Source organism: Piliocolobus tephrosceles, chromosome 1 (assembly GCF_002776525.5).
Source record: "Piliocolobus tephrosceles isolate RC106 chromosome 1, ASM277652v3, whole genome shotgun sequence".
Classification (NCBI taxonomy): Eukaryota; Metazoa; Chordata; class Mammalia; order Primates; family Cercopithecidae; genus Piliocolobus; species Piliocolobus tephrosceles.
In genome coordinates, this window is record NC_045434.1 from 157,888,212 (window position 1) to 157,908,445 (window position 20,234).

Consider the following 20,234-nt stretch of genomic DNA (forward strand, 5'->3'; position numbering starts at 1 on the left):
CTTCCTTCCTTCCTTCCTTCCTTCCTTCCTTCCTTCCTTCCTTCCTTTCTTTCTTTCTTTTTTTCTTTCTTTCTTTCTTTTTTTTCTTTCCCCTTCCTTCCTTCCTTCTTTCTTTTCTTTCTTTCTTTTTCTTTCTTTCCCCTTCCTTCCTTCCTTCTTTCTTCTCTTTCTCTCTCTCTTTTTCTTTCTTTCTTTCTTCCTTCCTTCCTTCCTTCCTTCCTTCCTTCCTTCCTTCCTTCCTTCCTTCCTTCCTTCTTTTTTTTTTTTGAGATGGAATCTCACTTTGTCACCCAGGCTGGACTGCAATGGCACGGTCTTGGCTCACTGCAACATTTGCCTCCCGGATTCAAGTGATTCTCCTGCCTCAGCCTCCTGAGTAGCTGGGATTACAGACAACCACCACCACGCCCGGCTAATTTTTGTATTTTTAGTAGAGACGGGGTTTCACCATGTTAGCCAGGCTGGTCTCAAACTCCTGACCTCGTAATCTGCCCGCCTTGGCCTCCCAAAGTGCTGGAATTACAGGAGCAAGCCACTGTGCCCAGCCTGCATAATTTCATTTATATAAAACTAGAAATTGCACACTAATCTACAGTGACAGAAAGCAGATCAGTGATACTGACTGATCTTATGAAAAGGAATGGCAGGAAATAGGAGCAGGAGAGACTTATTACCACGAAACAGGGGGAAATTTTGGGGTGACAGATATGTTCCCAATGTTGATAGTAGCGGGATTACATGAAGGCATCATATATAAAAACTTACATTGTACACTTTGAATTGCTCAACTTCTTCTACGTCAATCATACCTCAATAAACCTGTTTTAAAAAACCTAGTGCCTTCTTCCAGAAACAACTCTCTCAAGGTATTTCTGCTTGTTATTAAAAGTTCCTTTTTTGTTACTTTTGAATTCACTCATTTGCTAAAATTTCCAAGTTTATTTTTTAACAGTAAACTCTAACACAGCGAAACAGGAGCTTTTGTTTGAGACATTGTGGCAGCTGTTGGAATGTAGTCCTATATTATTGAGTATCGTTAGGATGGAGTCTGTCTGGTTGGCTTCTACTTTGAAGGTTTAATGGGAGAAGCAAATGTGCAAACAGACAATTTCAATAAAATTGAACGGCAGACACATACACATACTACATGGTGCCCACAGAGTGACAGCCAGAGAGCCAGAGAGAGACCCAGCCTGGAGTAGGGTATGTGGAGTGCAGAGATAACTCTGGAGGTGATGCCTGACCTGAGTTTTAGGGGATGAATAGGCGTTAGCCAACTGAAGAGGGGAAAAGGAATTCTCGGTAGAGGAAATGGCATAAGCAAAGGCAGGGAAGCAGGAAAATGCTGTTACGTGTGGGGAAGTACAAGGAGTTCAGTAATATTAGACGCAATGTTGTAGCCTGAATGTTTGTGTCCCCTCCCAAAATTCACATATTGACACCGTAACCCCCAAGGGAATGGTATTTGGAGGTATGGCCTTTGGGAAATTATTTTGTCATGAGAGTGAAGCCCTCATAAATGGAATCTGTGCTCTTATAAAAGAGGTCTAAGAGAGACTCAGAATGTTGTGGTTCTGGTCACAGGGGGATAGCAAAAGTGTAGGTACTACAGTCTGTTGGGACCCTACTGTCTGAACTACCAGAGGGAGACTTGGAAATACTTAGCTTGCCAGGAGAGTGCAAAGAGACCAGATACATGTAGTAGAGCTTTCTTTTTTTCATGGGAACTAAAATCAGTTTCCCTAAAAATGAGAGAGAGATCTATTTGATAACTACATCCAAGGTCAGACATATATAGTATCAGTGTGGCATTTTTGAGAAGACATACGTGTGTAGGTATGTAGGCCTCAAAATAGGTCTCTCTGAAGCCATGGCAATAAACACTTCAAAATAAGAAGATGATCAATAATATCAAATATGAGTTTTGGCAGTAAGAAAATCACGGTGATCCCAGCAAATTTGAGTGAAGTAGAATGAATGGAAGACAGATTTCATTGTGCAGTGGATGCAAATGTGAAATGAATGAAAGAAATAAAGAGAGAATGATAGACTACTATCAATAAATCTGACTGAGAAAAATGAGTGAATAACGGTGAGGTAAGCAGAGATGGGGTCAAAGGCAGAGGCACATTTTAGAATAGGAGAGACCCAAGCATACGTATAGGTTGAGACAACATGGTAAAAAGAGACAGAGAAACTAAAGTTATAAGAATACGAGGAGATAGAAGGTCTAGTTTATATAAAACTAGAAATTGCGCACTAATCTGCAGTGACAGAAAGCAGATCAGTGATACTGATTGATCTTATGAAAAGTAAGGGCAGGAAATAGGAGCAGGAGAGACGCATTACCATGAAGCAGGGGGAGACTTTTGGGGTGACAGATAAGTTCCCATGTACTCTGGGATAAAACAGAAGAGAAACATTAGTAAATAGTGACATCTCATTCCTTGAATATGGAGGAAACAAGACAAGAAAGCAGGCAGATGTAGGTCCATGTATAGGTCCTGCTATTTGAGGTCATGTCCAGCCTCTGAAGCTCTTAATTGCTCCCCTCCTATCCCAGCCTCTTTCTGACCCATTCTCTGCCTGCAAAAACTTGTGTCCAGTAGCCTAACAACTGTGGGAGTGTCACACCATTGATTGGCATATGGCAATGAATACCCCTAACTTTGGTAACTTAGTTCTAAAGAAAGTCAAAGCAACATCTTTACTGATTTGTACTTATATTTCTAATTTGTACTTGCTTGTACTTGCAGTGAGCGGGTGAGAACAGCCTGAAAAAAATGAAATCCAAGTTCTGAGAGTCTTCCAAAACTGCTCCACAACACTGGGCTATGGCGGAGGCTGTTTAGTTTTTTAATCTGATAATGTTCTGCTTAATCTTCTAAAGTATTTGTATTGAGAGTGTTGGTCCAGGAGATTAGATCTTCCACTTCCTCTTCCCTGGGCTCATCTATGTCATTTTCATATAATGAAGTGTCACTCTTCCACCCCTCGTCTTCTGTTTCATAAATGTTTGTGACGCTATTTATTGCAGTTGGTGACTCAAGAAAAATTTCATCTGTGGTGGGAATTATAAAAAACAGAAATTTAATAGACATACAGGAAAAACAATGAAAAGAGTGTTCCTGCATTTGTAGGATAATGCCAAAGACCATCTGAACGAATGCAAGCAACCTTTTTTACACTTTCTAAACTTTTTATAAGTAACTTTATTTGTCATAAATAATTCCATCTTGCTCAGTCTTTTGATGCTTTGTTAGTTCGTTCATTTAACATATATATTTACTGGGTCCCTGCTAACGGCCGGTTGATGTGCAAGGGAAAAGCTGCTTTGGGAGCACAGTGAGGGAATCACTATGTCTAAGTGAAAACAGACTCGGACTTTGAAACAGGAGGAGCAGTTTGTTAGACAGAGAAGGGAGATCAGAACATGTTAGAAAGAAGAAACAGCACACATCATATAAGCACAAAGGTATGAGAGGACTTGGCAGGGTTAGGGGTGATCAGAGTGGATTCTCCCGCACTTCCACTGTGCCAGGTGCAGTGCTAAGCAGTCGACAGCTATAATATTATGTAACTCAGACACAACCCTTGTGGTGGGCAGGTATTATTATTCTTATTTTACAGATGAGGAAACTAGGGCTGAGTGACCTATAGTAACTTCACCAAAGATATCCAGCTAATAACAAGACTCATCCCAGATCTGTCTATCTACAACCACAATGTTGTAGTATACAGAAAGTTTCGTGGAGCTGGAAGGGAGGCTGAAGCCAGATCAGGAAAGCCTCATATGTCATGCAAAGGACTTTCATCTTTATCTTACAGGCCTTGTAAACAGGGAAATAAACTGATTATACTTTTCAAAAGAAGAATATAGATATAATGTCTATATTTCTAGATCTATGTTTCCACACAGCATGGGGACCTTGCTTTCTGGGGATGAACTCTAGCTGGTGCTATTTATATTCTGTTAACTCTAAAACCTCACTGCATTCTCTCCCATTTTTCCTAGTTGTCACCAGATTCACTGCCGATTATGGGTTCCAGGACAAATTTTGTTTGCCTTATATGTTTATTTCCCTCACTTACATATGAAATAAACCCTGTAATATTTGTTGTCTTCTAATGTTATAGACACAGGCTATAAGTGACTTGTTTTCCTTCTCTCTTTGGTTTGAAAGATCCACAGAGAGGCCAGGCATGGTGGCTTCCACCTGTAATCCCAGCATTTTGGGAGGCCAAGGCAGGGGGATCACTTGAGGTCGGGGATTCGAGACCAGCCTGGCCAACATGGTGAAACTCTGTCTCTACTAAAACACGAAAATTAGCCGGGTGTGGTGGCAGGAGCCTGTAATCTCAGCTGTTCTGGAGACTGAGGCAGGAGAATCGCTTGAACTCAAAAGGCAGAGGTTGCAATGAGCTGAGATTGACCCACTGCACTCCAGCCTGGGTGACAGAGTGAGACTCCATCTCAAAACAAAACAAAGAGAGAAAGATACACAGAGAGATTTGAGTTTACACAGTCACCATTATCCTATGGGTATCCTGAGGCCCCCAGTGATTTTTAATTTTCATACTTTTGATACTAATATTTAGTTGTAACTAATTTAAAACTAAATTCTGTCTGTGCCTTGAGAAAAGCATCTACTTTATTTTCCATGAACATATTATTGATGGACTAACTCCAGTTCTTTCTAACCATGTTTGGGCCTTTCTGATTCCACATGCTTTTGATTACAAGAAATATACAGCCAAGTCAACCCAGTTTAAACAATAGGAGAATGTTTCATCTCACATAAGATAAAAGCCAGAGTGGAGGGCAGGATTGAATGTTGCAGTGACTCCACAATGTCACGAAGGACACAGTTCTTTTCACTGCTTGCTTTGCTAACTGAGTACTTGCTTTGCTCATCTTCATAGTGCACAGCAAGAAAGCTACAGCCATTCTAGTAACCACACTGGGTACAGCATCATCCAGAGGAAAAGGCGGTCTTCTCACCAAGAGCTCATTTTTAAGAGTGGATGGGAAAACCATCCCCTAAAGCACCCAGCATATTTCCCCTCAAGCAGGATCCTGTCACATGCCCTTTCTTTTATTTTAATTTAATTTTATTCTTTTTGAGGCAGGGTTTCACTCCTGTTGCCCAGGCTGGAGTGCAGTGGCGTGCTCTTAGCTCACTGCAACCTCCGCCTCCTGGGATTAAGTGATTCTCCCACCTCAGCCTCCCAAGTAACTGGGACTACAGGCGTTCACCACCACGCCCAGCTATTTTTAATTAATTAATTAATTATTATTATTATTATTATTTTTAGTAGGGATGGGGTTTTACCATGTCGGCCAGGCTGGTCTCGAACTCCTGACCTCAGGTGATCTGCCCACCTTGGCCTCCCAAAGTGTTGAGATTACAGGTGTGAGCCACTGCACCCCACCCCATTTCTAAACTAGTTACTGGGAAGGGAAATGGGATCACCATGATTGACTGACATGAGTTGCTGGCATGGAATGAAAGTTGGGAATCAACCACCTTGACTATTTGCCCTCTTAGTTCCTGCCCTGTTAAAATCTCCCAGGAAGCATAAAAAGAAACCTGGCTAGATCAACAGAGTATGATGCGAAATAAATATAGAAATGTTTCTTTAGAACATAAAAACATAGATTATTTTGAATTTCTCTCCTCCAGGAAATCTTAAGCTTTATAAATCCCTCTGAGACACCTTGGATTTGGTGGTTGGAATCAGTAATAAAGGAGGGGATTTTGTTACTATGTTAACAAAATAAGTTGTGGAAGCACAAATTCGAACTGCCTTATATTTTCCATGCCTTTCTTGGGTTGGATCATGGAAACTCTACCTCTGATAATTTATTTTTTAATCTGAAAATAGGTTAGCTAGTAAAGATATTAAAATCTGTGCTGACTGATGGGCTCTGATGATTGCCAAATGGTTTATCTCTATTCAGTCCTGTTTTCAGTCTGGATTCAGTTAGGAAAACAGAGCCACTACAAGTAACACAAGAGTGAGAGTCTAACATAGGAATTTGGGATTATCCAGGTGTGGGAGGACCCAAGGGAGTGAAGATCTGGAAGCTACAGCTGGAGAATTGAAAAAACAGTCGTGATCCTGATGCACTGACATGAGTGGGAAACCAGAAGCTCATGGAGTACAAGGAGCTGCACACATTTAGCCACCCAAAGTGTGACAAAAACGAGGAGTTCATGGGGATATCTGTGCAGCCACCATGTCTGTGAAGTGAGGCTGTGGAGAGATGTGTGAAAATGCCGTATCCGAGGAACCCACCATGCCTGATATGAACAACTTTCCAAGCCTAATGGCCTCGACTTCCCTCCCACCTGCCAAATCTCTGGTGAGTTTCTCCCATTGGCAAACTATGACATGCCATCCTTCTTTGCAAAAGAGGGGCACACAGTTCTTTCCTTTTCTGAGTCACACTTCCCTTTGATATGGTATATAAGTTCACTCTTGCTACATAATAACTCTCTTGCTATATAATAAACAACCACAAAATCTTAGTGACATACAGCAATAAGTATTTGTTTCAGTCACATGTCAGCAGGTCAACAGGTGGTTGGCTTCTTTGGCTGGGGAATGCCTGGGAAACGTGGCTGGGCAAGCTGAGAGCTATGCCTTGAATCTTTCTCTGTGATCAGAGGGCCAGTCCAGGCACGCTTTTGTGATGATGGCAGAAGAGAAAAAGAGCAAGCCAAATCATGCAAACCCTTTCCAAACCCTGGGGGCACACTGCACCCACTAATATTCCATTGATGAAAACATGTCACAGGGAAAAGCTCAAAGTCAAGGTGCAAGGAAATATATTCTGTTCATGTAGGTGGAGCAGGAATGAATATTTCTGAACAATAATCAAATTTACCACAACGTCTCAGGTATACTCTCTTCCGGAGTAGACAGAAAGAAGAGTCTATTCCGTGTTCAAAGAGAACAAGGCTCAGCACTGAAGAGCGAACCAGTTTCTGGACATTAAACTTAAAATGTTGCCTCTTCCAGCTTGCCTTTCTTTTTCCCACTCATCATGGGTTTTCACCCTTTTTTCCCATAATCACAAGGCAGACAAAAACATGACAATTTTACTTCATCCCACTATTTACTCACTCATTTTTTTAATGAGCATTGATAGCTACTGTATGCCAACCACTGTGCTGTGGAAGATTGGGAGGTGAACAGTCCCTTCCCTTAAGAAGTCACTCTTTTTCAAAGGAGACAGGCAGTAAAAAGAATGATAACACAGCATGCGTGCTGGACAGACTCCAAGGTGGCCCCCAGAATCCCTGCATCCTGGTATTTACACCTTAGTGTAAACTCCTCTTTTCTGAGTGAGGATAGGACCCATGACTTCTAACCAATAAAATATGATGCAAGTGATAAGGTCTCATTCGCATGATGATGTTACATCACATACAACTCCATCTTGCTATCAGACTTGTTCTAAAGACTCTTGCTGGATAAAGTAGGAGGCCATGCTGGGAGAGCCCACATGGCAAGGAACCGTGTGCAGCCCTTGGCAGGTGAGGGAGGCTTCCAGCATATACCCAGACAGAAGCCAGGGCCCTCATTCCTAAAGACAGAAGAAAATGAATTCTGTCGACAACCTCACTGGGCTAGGAAGCAGATTCCTCCCCCATTCAAACCACTGGGATGAGAATGCAGCCCAGCCGATGCCTTGATTGCAGCTTTCTGAGACCCTAAGCAGAGGATCCAGCTAAGCTGTGCCTGTACTCCAGGCCCACAAAAACAGTAAAATAATAAATGTGTGTTGTTTTAAACCATTCAGTGTATGCTAATTTGTGACACAGCAATAGAAAACAAATAGAGCATGATACAGCTATGGTAGAAATGCCATGATAACCCACAGAGAAAGTTTCCTAGAGAAGATAATACTTGAACTGAATCTCAAAGGATGCTAGGCATTAGAAAGTAAAGAAGGGGAGAGAAGAGCATTTAGAGTAGGGGTAAGAGAAAACACAGTGTGCTGCTCAAGCTTTTTAATGAAATGAGATAGGGAACAAACGATCATGACCCACTAGCTTAGTATAGCATTTAGGGTGTGAAGGGGAGTGGCAGGGAATGTCACTGCAAAGACAGAGACAAGTATTAGAACATTAAGAATTTTCTGTGTCAAAGAGTCTAAATTTTATCCTGAAGGAAAATGGGAGACAATTAAAGTATTTTAGATCTGGTAAAAACATAAGCAGAGCTGAGCTACAGAGACATAGCTTTGTCACCAGTCTGACAAAGCATAGACAGAAATTACTGTAATCACAACAACTTAACCAAGTGATCTCTTCCACTGGTGAAGATGGTGGGGATGTTGAAAGACACAGATTGCAGAGAGGAGTAGGGAAATCATGGAGAAAGCAAAGAGTAAGGCTGGAGAAGGCAACATTTCCTACCTCGCAGGTACCCTGAAATCTGGAAGAAGGCAGAGTTGAATGGAGACGGCTGAGGCTGCTAATACAGAGGAGAAAATCTGCGTGGCACACCAGACAAGTAAGAGGGAAAGAGGTTGATACTGAGCAGGGAAAAGAAACTTGGAGATATGGGGGCAGGGCCCTTGGAGAATCACTGAATGAAGGTGATTGCCTGTGCCTGGCATTTATATGCTGTTATGTTTAGTGGCCAGGTGACAGGAAAAAACAGTAACTATTGTTTTTTGTACTTTTCAGTTCACAAAGAAATTGTATATAAATGGAGTCATTTAGTCATAAGAATCCTGTGAGTTAGGGCAGAATTTTAGCAACTAGCAGTTGTTGAACATCTTCCACGTACACAGTAGTAGCTGAGGATGAAAAAACTAAGTTCAGAGGTTGAGTGACCTTTCCATAATAGCACAGAACTGAGATCTGAACCTAAAAGTTCTCAAACCCCAAATGTCATGCTTTCTCCTCTATACCAGCTGACTTCCATGGTAAGTTACCAGCTCACCCCGCTGAAGAGTCACTCTCAACCTATCCCAACAAGTAAATGGTAATTTTTAAAAGAGCACAAAAAACAACTCAGAACTGTTTCTTTCTTTTCAGCCATATTGCATATATCCTTGAATATACAATGAGTTTTAGGGAACCGTTTATTAGTGCTCTGTGTGTTTTGGCTGCTTTTTCATATTTTGAAACTTAACCTTAAAATTTCAAATTGTATATCAACCTATTAAAGGGTAGTAAGCTTGGAAATGTAAGTAACTCAATTTTGTCAAAGTTCCAATTCCTGAGTAATTTACCAAATTAATTTGGAAAGTCAGAAAAAGTTAAAGCAACCTTAAAAGGAGAACACAAGGATTAGCCCTCATATATTCCAACTTATTTAAGTGGAAAAAAGTTTAAAGTTATGCATATTATGCATAACATGTTAGTTACAAAAGCAAAACAGAGTGAATCGATTTACTTTGAGTTGGGCAGAGCTTAATTCCCTCCATTGAGTGTTTGACTTCGTGAGGCATTCTATTTTTTCTAGCAAGCCAACACTTGATAACAGAATACCTAGAAAGAGAAAAAGAAAAATTAAATTCCCAGATGAATTTTGGTAAGAGTATATTTACTTCTGAGAAAAATACGTGAAACAAATGAAATGAAACATAAAAGTAGAACAATAGGCTTTGAATATGGAACCATTCTGAGTGTTGACTAATTTAATGGTAAAATAAAATTATTTCAGTATGTGCTTTCCAACAGAAGTTGGAAAAGCAAATGAATATGACATAAGTTTACTATTGTAAAAGTAATAAAAACATCATGTAGTCTAGCAAGCTATATTAGTTTCCTTGGGCCATCTTAACAAATGACCACAAACTTGGTGACTTAAAATAACAGAAATGTATTCTCTCATAGTTCTGGAGGCTAGATGTTGGGGATCAAGGTGGCAGCAGGGCCTCCCTCCCCCGGTAAGTCCTAGGGAAGAATCTTCTATTGCCTCTTCCTAGCCTCTGCTGGCTGTCAGCAATCCTTTACGTCGTATGGCTTATCGCTGCATCACTCCAGTCTCTGCCTCCAATGTCACATGACCTTTTCTAAGTGGGTCTCTGTCATTCTACTCCTCTTATAAGGACAACAGTCACTGGACTCAGGGTCCACCTGAATCTAGTATAGCCTCATCTTAACTAATGACTATTTATATCTGCAAAGACCCTATTTTGAAATAAGGTCATTATGCTGAGGTTCTGGGGGGACAGGTGTTTGTTTTGTGGGGACATGATTCAACCCACTACACAAGGGAGAAATTCTATCAGAAAAATTCATGACTCATCTTGGATAAAACAACAGGTTTATAGGAGACATCAATGAGCCAAAGTCAAGCTCTTAGAGCATTTCCTTGGAGAAGGAGTTTACATATGGAAATGAAAAATTTTACAACATTTTTTTGGGGGACGACTACTTTTTGGGATACACGATGAAAAGAAAACTTTCGATAACAAAGTTTTCTTGATGAAAAGTAGGTGGCATAGAAATGTTTTTGTCAAAAACAAGAAATGGGGAAAGGATTCCCTATTTAGTAAATGGTGCTGGGAAAACTGGCTAGCCATATGTAGAAAGCTGAAACTGGATCCCTTCCTTATACCTTATACAAAAATTAATTCAAGATGGATTAAAGACTTAAATGTTAGACCTAAAACCATAAAAGCCCTAGAAGAAAACCTACGCAATACCATTCAGGACATAGGCATGTGCAAGGACTTCGTGACTAAAACACCAAAAGCAATGGCAACAATGGCAACAAAAGCCAAAACTGACAAATGGGATCTAGTTAAACTAAAGAGCTTCTGCACAGCAAAAGAAACTACCATCAGAGTGAACAGGGAACCTACAGAATGGGCAAAAAATTTTGCAATCTACCCATCTGACAAAGGACTAATATCCAGAATCTACAAAGAACTTAAACAAATTTACAAGAAAAAAACAACCCCATCAAAAAGTGAGCAAAGGATATGAACAGACACTTCTCAAAAGAAGACATTTATGCAGCCAACAGACACATGAAAAAATGCTCATCATCACTGGTCATCATCAGAGAAATGCAAATCAAAACCAAAATGAGATACCATCTCACACCAGTTAGAATGGCGATCATTAAAAAGTGAGGAAACAACAGGTGCTGAAGAGGATGTGGGGAAAGTGAAACACTTTTACACTGTTGGTGGGACTGTAGACTAGTTCAACTATTGTGGAAGACAGTGTGGCAATTCCTCAAGGATCTAGAACTAGAAATACCATTTGACCCAGCCATCCCATTACTGGGTATATACCCAAAGGATTATAAATCATGCTACTATAAAGACACAGGCACACATATGTTTATTGTGGCACTATTCACAATAGCAAAGACTTGGAACCAACCCAAATGTCCATCTATTATAGACTGGATTAAGAAAATGTGGCATATATATACCATGGAACACTATGCAACCATAAAAAAGGATGAGTTCATGTCCTTTGCAGGGACATGGATGAAGCTGGAAACCGTCATTCTGAGCAAGCTATCACAAGAACAGAAAACCAAACACCGCATGTTCTCACTCACAGGGAACTGAACAATGAGATTACTTGGACACAGGGTGGGGAACATCACACACAGGGGCCTGCCATGGAGTAGGGGGCAGGGGGAGGGATAGCATTAAGAGAAATACCTAATGTAAATGACGAGTTAATGGGTGCAGCAAACCAACATGGTACATGTATACCTATGTAACAAACCTGCATGCTGTGCACAACTACAATAGAACTTAAAAGTATATAAAAAAATGTTTTTGTCACACAAGTGTACCTCACTTATACAGTACTACCAGAAAGTTCATTCATTTAATATTCATTGAACACCAATCTTGTGCCAGACACTATTTTAGGAGCTAATAATACAGGAAGAACAAGACAGACAAGGTCTCTGACTTCATGGAAGAGACAAAAATGAACAAATATAAAAATCAAGATAAATCAGTAGTGATACATGCTATAATGAAAATAAAGCCTCCAATAAAATGTTGTGGGAAAGTAGTGACAGCAGACATCCTTGCCTTGTTCCTGACATTTGGGGCAAACATTCCATTTTTTTAGCATTATATATGATTCTGGCTATAGTTTTTTCATAAATATGCTTTATCACGTTGAGGAAGTTCTTTCCTATTCTTAATTTACTGAGAGGTTTTTTTTTTTCCAGTGTATGAAAATCTTTTATTTAACTCTCTCCCATCTTTGAGAGATTTTAATTTTAATTTTACATGAAAACTTTGGGTGAAATTCACATAACAAATAATTAACCTTTTTTATCTTCAACTTTTAAGTTCAGGGGTACATGTACAGGATATGGAGGTTTGTTACATAGGTAAACGTGTGCCATAGTGATTTGCTGCACAGGTCATCCCATCACCTAGGTACTAAGCCCAGCATCCATTAGCTATTCTTCATGATGCTCTCCCTCCTCCAACATACCCCCCTCACCAACAGGCCTCAGTGTGTGTTGTTCCCTGTCATGTGTTCATGAGTTCTCATCATTCAGCTCCCACTTCTAAGTGAGAACACAAGGTGTTTGGTTTTCTGTTCCTGTGTTAGTTTGTTGAGGATAATGGCTTCCGACTCCATCCATGACCCTGCAAAGGACATGATCTCATTCCTTTTTATGGCTGCATAGTATTCCATGTGTATATGTACCACATTTTCTGTATCCAATCTATCATTGAAGGGCATTTGGGTTGATTCCATGTCTTTACTATTGTGAATAGTGCTGCAATGAACATAGGCATGCATGTGTCCTTATAACATAATGATTTATATTCCTTTGGGTATATACTCAGGATTTGAATTGCTGAGTCAAATAGTATTTCTGCCTCTAGATCTTTGAGGAATCACCCACACTGTCTTCCACAATAGTTGAACTAGTTTACAAACCTACCAACAGTGTAAAAGCATTCCTTTTTCTCTGCAACCTCACCAGCATCTGTTGTTTTTTTGACTTTTTAATAATAGCCATTCTGGCTGGCATGAGATGGTATTTCATTGTGGTTTTGATTTACATTTCTCTAATGATCAGTCAAGTTTAGCTTTTTTTCATATGTTTGTTGGCTGCATGTATATCTTCTTTTGAGAAGCTTGTGTTCATGTCTTTTGCACATTTTTTAATGGTTTTTTTTACTTGTAAATTTGTTTAAGTCCCTTGTAGATGCTGGATAGATGTCAGATGGATAGATGGCAAAAATTTTCTCCCTTTCTTTAGGTTGTCTGTTCACTCTGATGATAGTTTCTTTTGCTGTGCAGAAGCTCTTTAATTAGATCCCATTTGTCAATTTTTGCTTCTGTTGCAATTGCTTTTGGCATTTTCATCATGAAATCTTTGCCCGTGCCTATGTCCTGAATGGTATTGCCTAGATTTTCATCTAGCGTTTTTATAGTTTTGAGTTTTACATTTAAGTCTCTAATCCATCTTGAGTTAATTTTTGTGTAAGGTGGAAGGAAGGGATCCACTTTCAATTATCTGCATATGGCTAGCCAGTTTTCCCAGCACCATTTATTAAATAGGGAATCCTTTCCCCATTGCTTGTTTTTGTCAGATTTGTTGAAGATCAGACAGTTGTAGGTGTGTGGTCTTATTTCTGAGTTCTCTATTCTGTTCCATTGGTCTATGTCTCTGTTCTTGTCCTAGTATCACGCTGTTTTGGTTACAGTAGCCTTACAGTGTAGTTTGAAGTTGGGTAGCATGATGCCTCCAGCTTTGTTCTATTTGCTTAGGATTGTCTTGGCTATTTGGGCTCTTTTTTGGTCCATACAAATTTTAAAATAGTTTCTTCTAATTCTGTGAAGAATGTCAATGGTAATTTAAAGGGAATAGCATTGAATCTATAAATTACTTTGGGCAGTATGGACATTTTTGCAATATTGATTCTGTCTATCCATGAGCGTGGAATGTTTTTCCATTTGTTTGTGTCCTCTGATTTTTTTGAGCAGTGGTTTGTGGCTCTCTGTGAAGAGGTCCTTCACTTCCCTTGCTAGCTGTATTCCTCGGTATTTTATTTTTTTTGTAGCAATTGTGAATAGGAGTTCATTCATGATTTGGCTCTCTGCTTGCCTGTTGATTGGTGTATAGGAATGATAGCAATTTTTGCACATTGATTCATTGATTTTGTATCCTGAGACTTTACTGAAGTTGCTTATCAGTTTAAGAAGCTTTTGGGCTGAGATGATGGGGTTTTCTAGACATAGGATCACGTCATCAGCAAACAAAGATAATTTGGAGATAACTTCCTCTCTTCCTATTTGAATACCCTTTATTTCTTTCTCTTGCCTAATTGCCCTGGCCAGAACTTCCAATACTATGTTGAATAGGAGTGGTGAGAAAGGGCATCCTTGTCTCGTGCCAGTTTTCAAGGGGAATGCTTCCAGCTTTTGCCTATTTAGTGGTTCTGTTTAGGTGATGAACCACATTTATTGATTTGTGTACGTTGAGCCAACCTTGCATCCTAAGCATGAAGCCAACTTGATTGTGGTGGATACGTTTTTTGATGTGCTGCTAGATTCAGTTGGCCAGTATTTTATTGAGGATTTTTGCATCAATGTTCATTAGGGATATTGGCCTGAAGTTTTATTGTTTCTTGTTGTATCTCTGCCAGGTTTTGGTATCAGGATGATGCTGGCCTCATAAAATGAGTTAAGGAATAGTCTCTTCTTTTCAAATTTTTTTGGAGTAGTTTCAGTAGAAATGGTACCAGCTCTTCTCTGTACCTCCGGTAGAATTCAGCTGTGAATCTGTCTGGTTCTGAGCTGTTTTGTTTTTTTTTTTTTTTTTTTTTTTTTTTTTGTTCTACCAATGGTAGAACTCATTGGTCAATTCAGGGATTCGATTTCTTCCCAGTTCAGTCTTGGGAGGGTGTGTGTGTCCAGAAATTTATCAATTTCTTCTAGATTTTCCGGTTTATGTGCATAGAGGTGTTTATAGTATTATCGGGTGGTTGTTTGTATTTCTGTGGGATCAGTGGTGATATCTCCCTTATCATTTCTGACTGTGTTTATTTGACTCTTCTCTTTTCTTCTTTATCTAGCTAGTGGTCTATTTTATTATTTTTTTTTCAAAAACACAGCTCCTGAATTGGTCGATTTTTTTAAGGGTTTTTTTTGTGTCTCTATCTCATTCAGTTCCACTGTGATCTTGGTTATTTCTTATCTTCTACTAGCTTTGGGGTTTGTTTGCTCTTGGTTCTCTAGTTCTTTTAGTTAGGATGTTAGAATGTTAACTTGAGATCTTTCTAGCTTTTTCCTGTGGGCATTTAGTGCTATAAATTTCCCTCTCAACACCACTTTAGCTGCATCCCAGAGACTCTGGTATATCATCTCTTGGTTCTCATTTGCTTCAAAGAACTTCTTGATTTCTGCCTTAATTTCATTATCTACCCAGGAGTCATTCAGGAGCAGGTTGTTAAATTTCCATTTAGTTGTGTGGTTTTGAGTAAATTTCTTAATTTTGAGTTCTAATTTGATTGTGCTGTGGTCTAAGAGTCTGTTATAACTTCAGTACTTTTGCATTTGCTGAGCAGTGTTTTACTTCTGATTATGTGATGGATTTTAGAGCAAGTGCTGTGTGGCCATGAGAAGAATGTATATTTTGTTGTTTTGGGGTGGAGAGTTGTGTAGATATCTATCAGGTCCACCTGACCCACAGCTGAATTCAGGTTCTGAGTGTCTTTGTTATTTCTCTGTCTTGATGATCTAATATTGTCAGTGGAGTGTTAAAGTCCCCCACTATTACTGTGTGGGAGTCTAAGTCTTTTTCTAGGCCTCTAAGAACTTGCTTTATGAATCTGGGTACTCCTGTATTGGGTGTATATATATTTAGGCTAGTTAGCTCTTGTTGTCGAATTGAACCCTTTACCATTGTGTAATGCCTTTCTTTGTGTTTTTTGATCTTTGTTAGTTTAAAGTCTGTTTTCAGAAACTAGGATTGCAACCCCTGCTTTTTTCTGTTTTCCATTTGCTTGGTAAATTTTCCTCCATCCCTTTATTTTGAACCTATGTGGATCTTTGCGTTAAGATGGGTCTCTTGTAGACAGCATACTGATGGGTCTTGGTTCTTTATTCAGCTTGCCACTCTATGTCTTCTATTTGGGGCATTTAGCACATTTGCATTTAAGATTACTATTATTATGTGTGATTTTGATCCTGCCATCATGATGCTAGCTGGTTATTTTGCAGACTTGTTTATGTGATTGCTTCATAGTGTCACTGGTCTGTATGCTTCAGTATGTTTTTGTAGTGGCTGGTAATGATTTTTACTTTCCATATTTAGTACTTCCTTCAGGAGCTCTTGCAAGGCAGGCCTGGTGGTGATGAATTCCCTCAGCATTTGCTTGTCTGAAAAGGATCTTGTTTCTCTTTCTGTTATGAAGGTAAGTTTAGGCAGATATGAAATTCTGGGTTGGAAATTCTTTTCTTTAAGAATGTTGAATATTGGGCCCCAGTCTTTTCCAGCTTGTAGGGTTTCTGCTGAGAGGTCCACTGTTAGTCTGCTGGGCTTCCCTATGGGTGCCTTGGACTTTCTCTCTGTCTTCCCTTAACATTTTTTCCTTCATTTCAACCTTGGAGAATCTGATGATTATGTGTCTTGGGGTTGATCTTCTTGTGGAATATCTTACTGGGTTCTCCGGATTTCCTGAATTTGAATATTTGCCCGTCTTGCTAGGTTGGGGAAGTTCTCCTGGATGATATCCTGAAGTATGTTTTCCAACTTGGTTCCATTCTCCCCATCTCTTTCAGTAACCCCAATCAGTGGTAAGTTTGGTCTCCTTACATAATCCCATATATCTAGGAGGTTTTGTTCATTCCTTTTCATTCTTTTTTCTCTAGTGTCTGCCTATCTTGTTTCAGAAAGATAGTCTTCAAGCTCTGAAATTCTATCCTCCACTTGATCTATTCTGCTATGGATACTTGTGATTGCATGGTGAAGTTCTCATGTTGTGTTTTTCAGCTCCATCAGGTTGGTTATGTTCCTCTCTAAACTGGGTATTCTGATTATAAGCTCCAGTATTGTTTTATCATGATTCTCAGCTTCTTTGCATTGATTTACAACCTGTTCCTTTAGCTCAGTGAAGTTTGTTATTATCCACCTTCTGAAGCTTACTTCTGTCAATTCAATCATCTCAGCCTCAGCCCAGTTCTGTACCCTTGCTGGAGAGGTGTTGCAGTCATGTGGAGGAGAAAAGGCACTCTGGCTTTTTGAGTTTTCAGCATTTTTGCATTGACTTTTTCTCATCTTTATGGGCTTATCTACTTTCAATCTTTGAGGTTACTGACCTTTGAATGAGGTTTTTGTGGGGTCTTGTTGTTTTCTGTTTGTTTGTTTTTCTTTTAACAGGTAGGCCACTGACTGTTAGCAAACGTAGCACTGCTATGGTTTGCTGGAGGTCCACTCCAGACCCTAGTTGCCTCCACTTTTCCTGTACTTGGAAGTATCACCAGTGCAGGCTGCAAAATAGCAAAAATGGCAGCCTGTTCCTTTCTCTGCAAGCTCCATCCTGGAGGGGTACTGACCTACTGCAGGCCCAAGCACTCCTGTAGGAGGTGTCTGGAGACCCCTGTTGGAAGGTCTTACCCAGTCAAGAGGAACAGGATCAGGGACCCATTTACAGAAGCCATCTGGCTGCTTTTTGGTAGAGAAGGTGTGCTGTGCTGGGGGGCACCCTTCCTCATCCGGACCACCTGGCCTCTCCAGAGCCAGCAGGCTGGAACAGCTGAGTCAACTGAGCCACAGAGATGGTGGCCACTCCTCCCCCCAGGAGCTCCATCCCAGGGTGAGATCAGAGTTCTGTCCAGATAAGCCTGGCTAGAGTGACTGAAAGCCCCCTACAAGGGGTAGTGGAAAGGAATGGACTGGAATCCTGCTTAAAGAAGAGGTCTGGACACAGTCTGGTAAAGCAGGTGTGTTGTGTTGGTGGGGAGACCCCTTCTTGTCTGGAATGCCTGGACTCTCCAGAGCTGGCAGACTGGCATGCTGAGTCAACAGAACTGCAGAAACAGTGACTGTCTTTTCCCCAGGAACTCCCTCCTGTCTTAAGCAGACTCAGCCTATTGCTACTGGTTGGCTGGAGCTTCAAGCTAGCGGGTCCCAACTTGTGAGGTGCTGTGAAAGTGGGACCCCCAGGACAGTGCTGCTTGGCTCCCTGGATTCAACCCCCTTCCTAGGGGAATGTATGGATGGATCTGGTGCCTCACTGGGGGATTCTAGGACCAGATTATGTAAGACACCTGGGTCTCTGTGTGTGTGCACAGCTGTTCTGCTGAGATTACATACAGCTCTGTATATTGGACCCAAGGCCCTGGTAGCAGGGGCTCATGAGGGGATCTCCTGATCTGCGAGTTGCAAAGATCCATGGGAGAAGCATGGTTTCCTGGGTGGGGTCACACAGTCACTCACCGCCTCCCTTGTCTTGGGATGGGGATTTTGTTGGCTTCATGCTGCTCCCGGGTGGGCTCTTGCCTCACCCTGCTTTTCTTTGCTCTCCACAGGTTGCACTGATTGCCTAGTCAATCCCAATGTAAGAACCTCGATACTTCACTTGAAGGTGCCAAATTCACTCCCTGCTCTGAGGTTTTTTCTTTTTTAGATTGGGAATGGATACTGAATTTCTTTTCATCTATTGAGAGGATCATATGGTTCTTCTTTCTTATACTAATTTACATTGTTTGCATTTTTCAAGTGTTAAACCAAGGTTGCATTTCTAGTATAAACTCCATATAGTCATGATGAATTATCATAGTTATTTATAATTATTTATCATAATTAATCATGATCAAGTATAGTTTATATCAGGAATGTAATCTTGATTTAACATTCAAAAAACTAACAAATTTTAAAACTATATTATACATGTTACACATATATTTAGATTAAATATACTAAAATTATTGCATATATGTCTGTGAGGTATATTGATCTGTAGTTTTCATGTAATGTCTTTGGTTTTGTTATTGAGGTAATGCTGACTCTGTAACATGTGCTGGGAAGTGTTTCCTTCTATTTTCTGAGTTTGCGTATATTAATGTTTTCCTTAAATGTCTGGGAAAATTCTCCAGTGAAGCCATCTGGGTTTAAAGTTGTCTTTGTGTGAAGGCTTTTAACTATAAATTCCTTTATTAGATATAGGATTACTCAGGTTATCCATTTCTTTTTAAGTGAGCCTTGGTAGCTATTGCCTTTCAAGAAATGTGTTCATTTCAACTAAGTGGTTGGATTTGTTAGTCAAAAAAAGTTTTTATTTTACCTTTTCTTTTCACTGGTTATAAAATTCTATGTTTAATAATTTCTTTCAAGCACTTTGAAGTTGTCATTTATTATATTTTGACTTGCAAGGCTTCTGACATGAAGTTTTTGCTTATTCTTATCTTTGCTCGTTTATGTGTAACATGTGGGGTTTCTTTTTATCCTTTGCTACTTTTAAGATTTTTCTCTTCATTTCTCAGTTTCAACAATTCGATTATGATGTGCTTTGGTATGGCTTCTTTATATTTCTGTTTCTTGGGATTCATTGAACTTCTTGGTCTGTGAATTTGCAGGCTTCATCATATCTGGAAAATTTTGAATCATAATTATTTCTTCAAATAATTATCTTCAAATATCTCTCCCCTCTGGAACCCCATTTATATGTATCTTATACCACTTGATACTGTCCCACAGCTCACTGAGGCTCTTTTGTTTCTTTTCAGCCTTTTTTCCTATCTTTTTAAAAAGAGATTATATTGCTACTCTTTCAAGTTCATGAGTCATTTCTTCTGCAGTGTCTAACTTGCTGTTCTTCCCCTTAAGTAGATATATTTTTAAATATTTGATTAATTTTTATCTCTAGATATTCCACTGGTCTTTTGTATATCTTCCATTTCTTTCATCATATACACGTTTGTCTTTAGATACTTGAGTATATTTTATAAGATAGATGTATAGTAGCTGCTTTAAAGTCTATATCTGTTAATTCTATCCTCTTTATCACTTATGGATCTATTTGTATTGATTTAATTTCTCTTGGTTATGGGTCATATTTTTCTGCTTATTTGTACGACTGGTGATTTTTTTTGTTTGTTTTTGAGACAGAGTCTCACTCTGTCACCCAGGCTGGAGTGCAGTGGCATGATCTTGGCTCACTGAAACCTCTGCCTCCCAGGTCCGAGCAATTCTCCTGCCTCAGCCTCCTGAGTAACTGGGATTACAGGTGCCCACCACCTTGCCTGGCTAATTTT

The 20,234-nt window shown here is 39.8% G+C and overlaps 1 protein-coding gene across 4 annotated transcripts in view; it reads right to left on the reverse strand.

Annotated features, from left to right (window-relative positions):
• Positions 1 to 2,706: 2,706 nt before the first annotated feature.
• Positions 2,707 to 20,234, reverse strand: part of UBE2U (ubiquitin conjugating enzyme E2 U) — a 62,880-nt gene continuing 45,352 nt past the window's right edge. For all 4 annotated transcript variants that reach the window (XR_004228852.1, XM_031935217.1, XM_031935218.1 and 1 more), the window contains 2 exons: positions 9,418 to 9,512; positions 2,707 to 3,061 (listed from right to left, as the gene is read on the reverse strand). Coding sequence is in view for 3 of the 4 variants with exons in the window: in XM_031935217.1 (XP_031791077.1) it covers positions 2,877 to 3,061; positions 9,418 to 9,512 (280 nt within the window). In the remaining variant the exon portion in view is untranslated. The remainder of the gene's footprint in view (positions 3,062 to 9,417; positions 9,513 to 20,234) is intronic.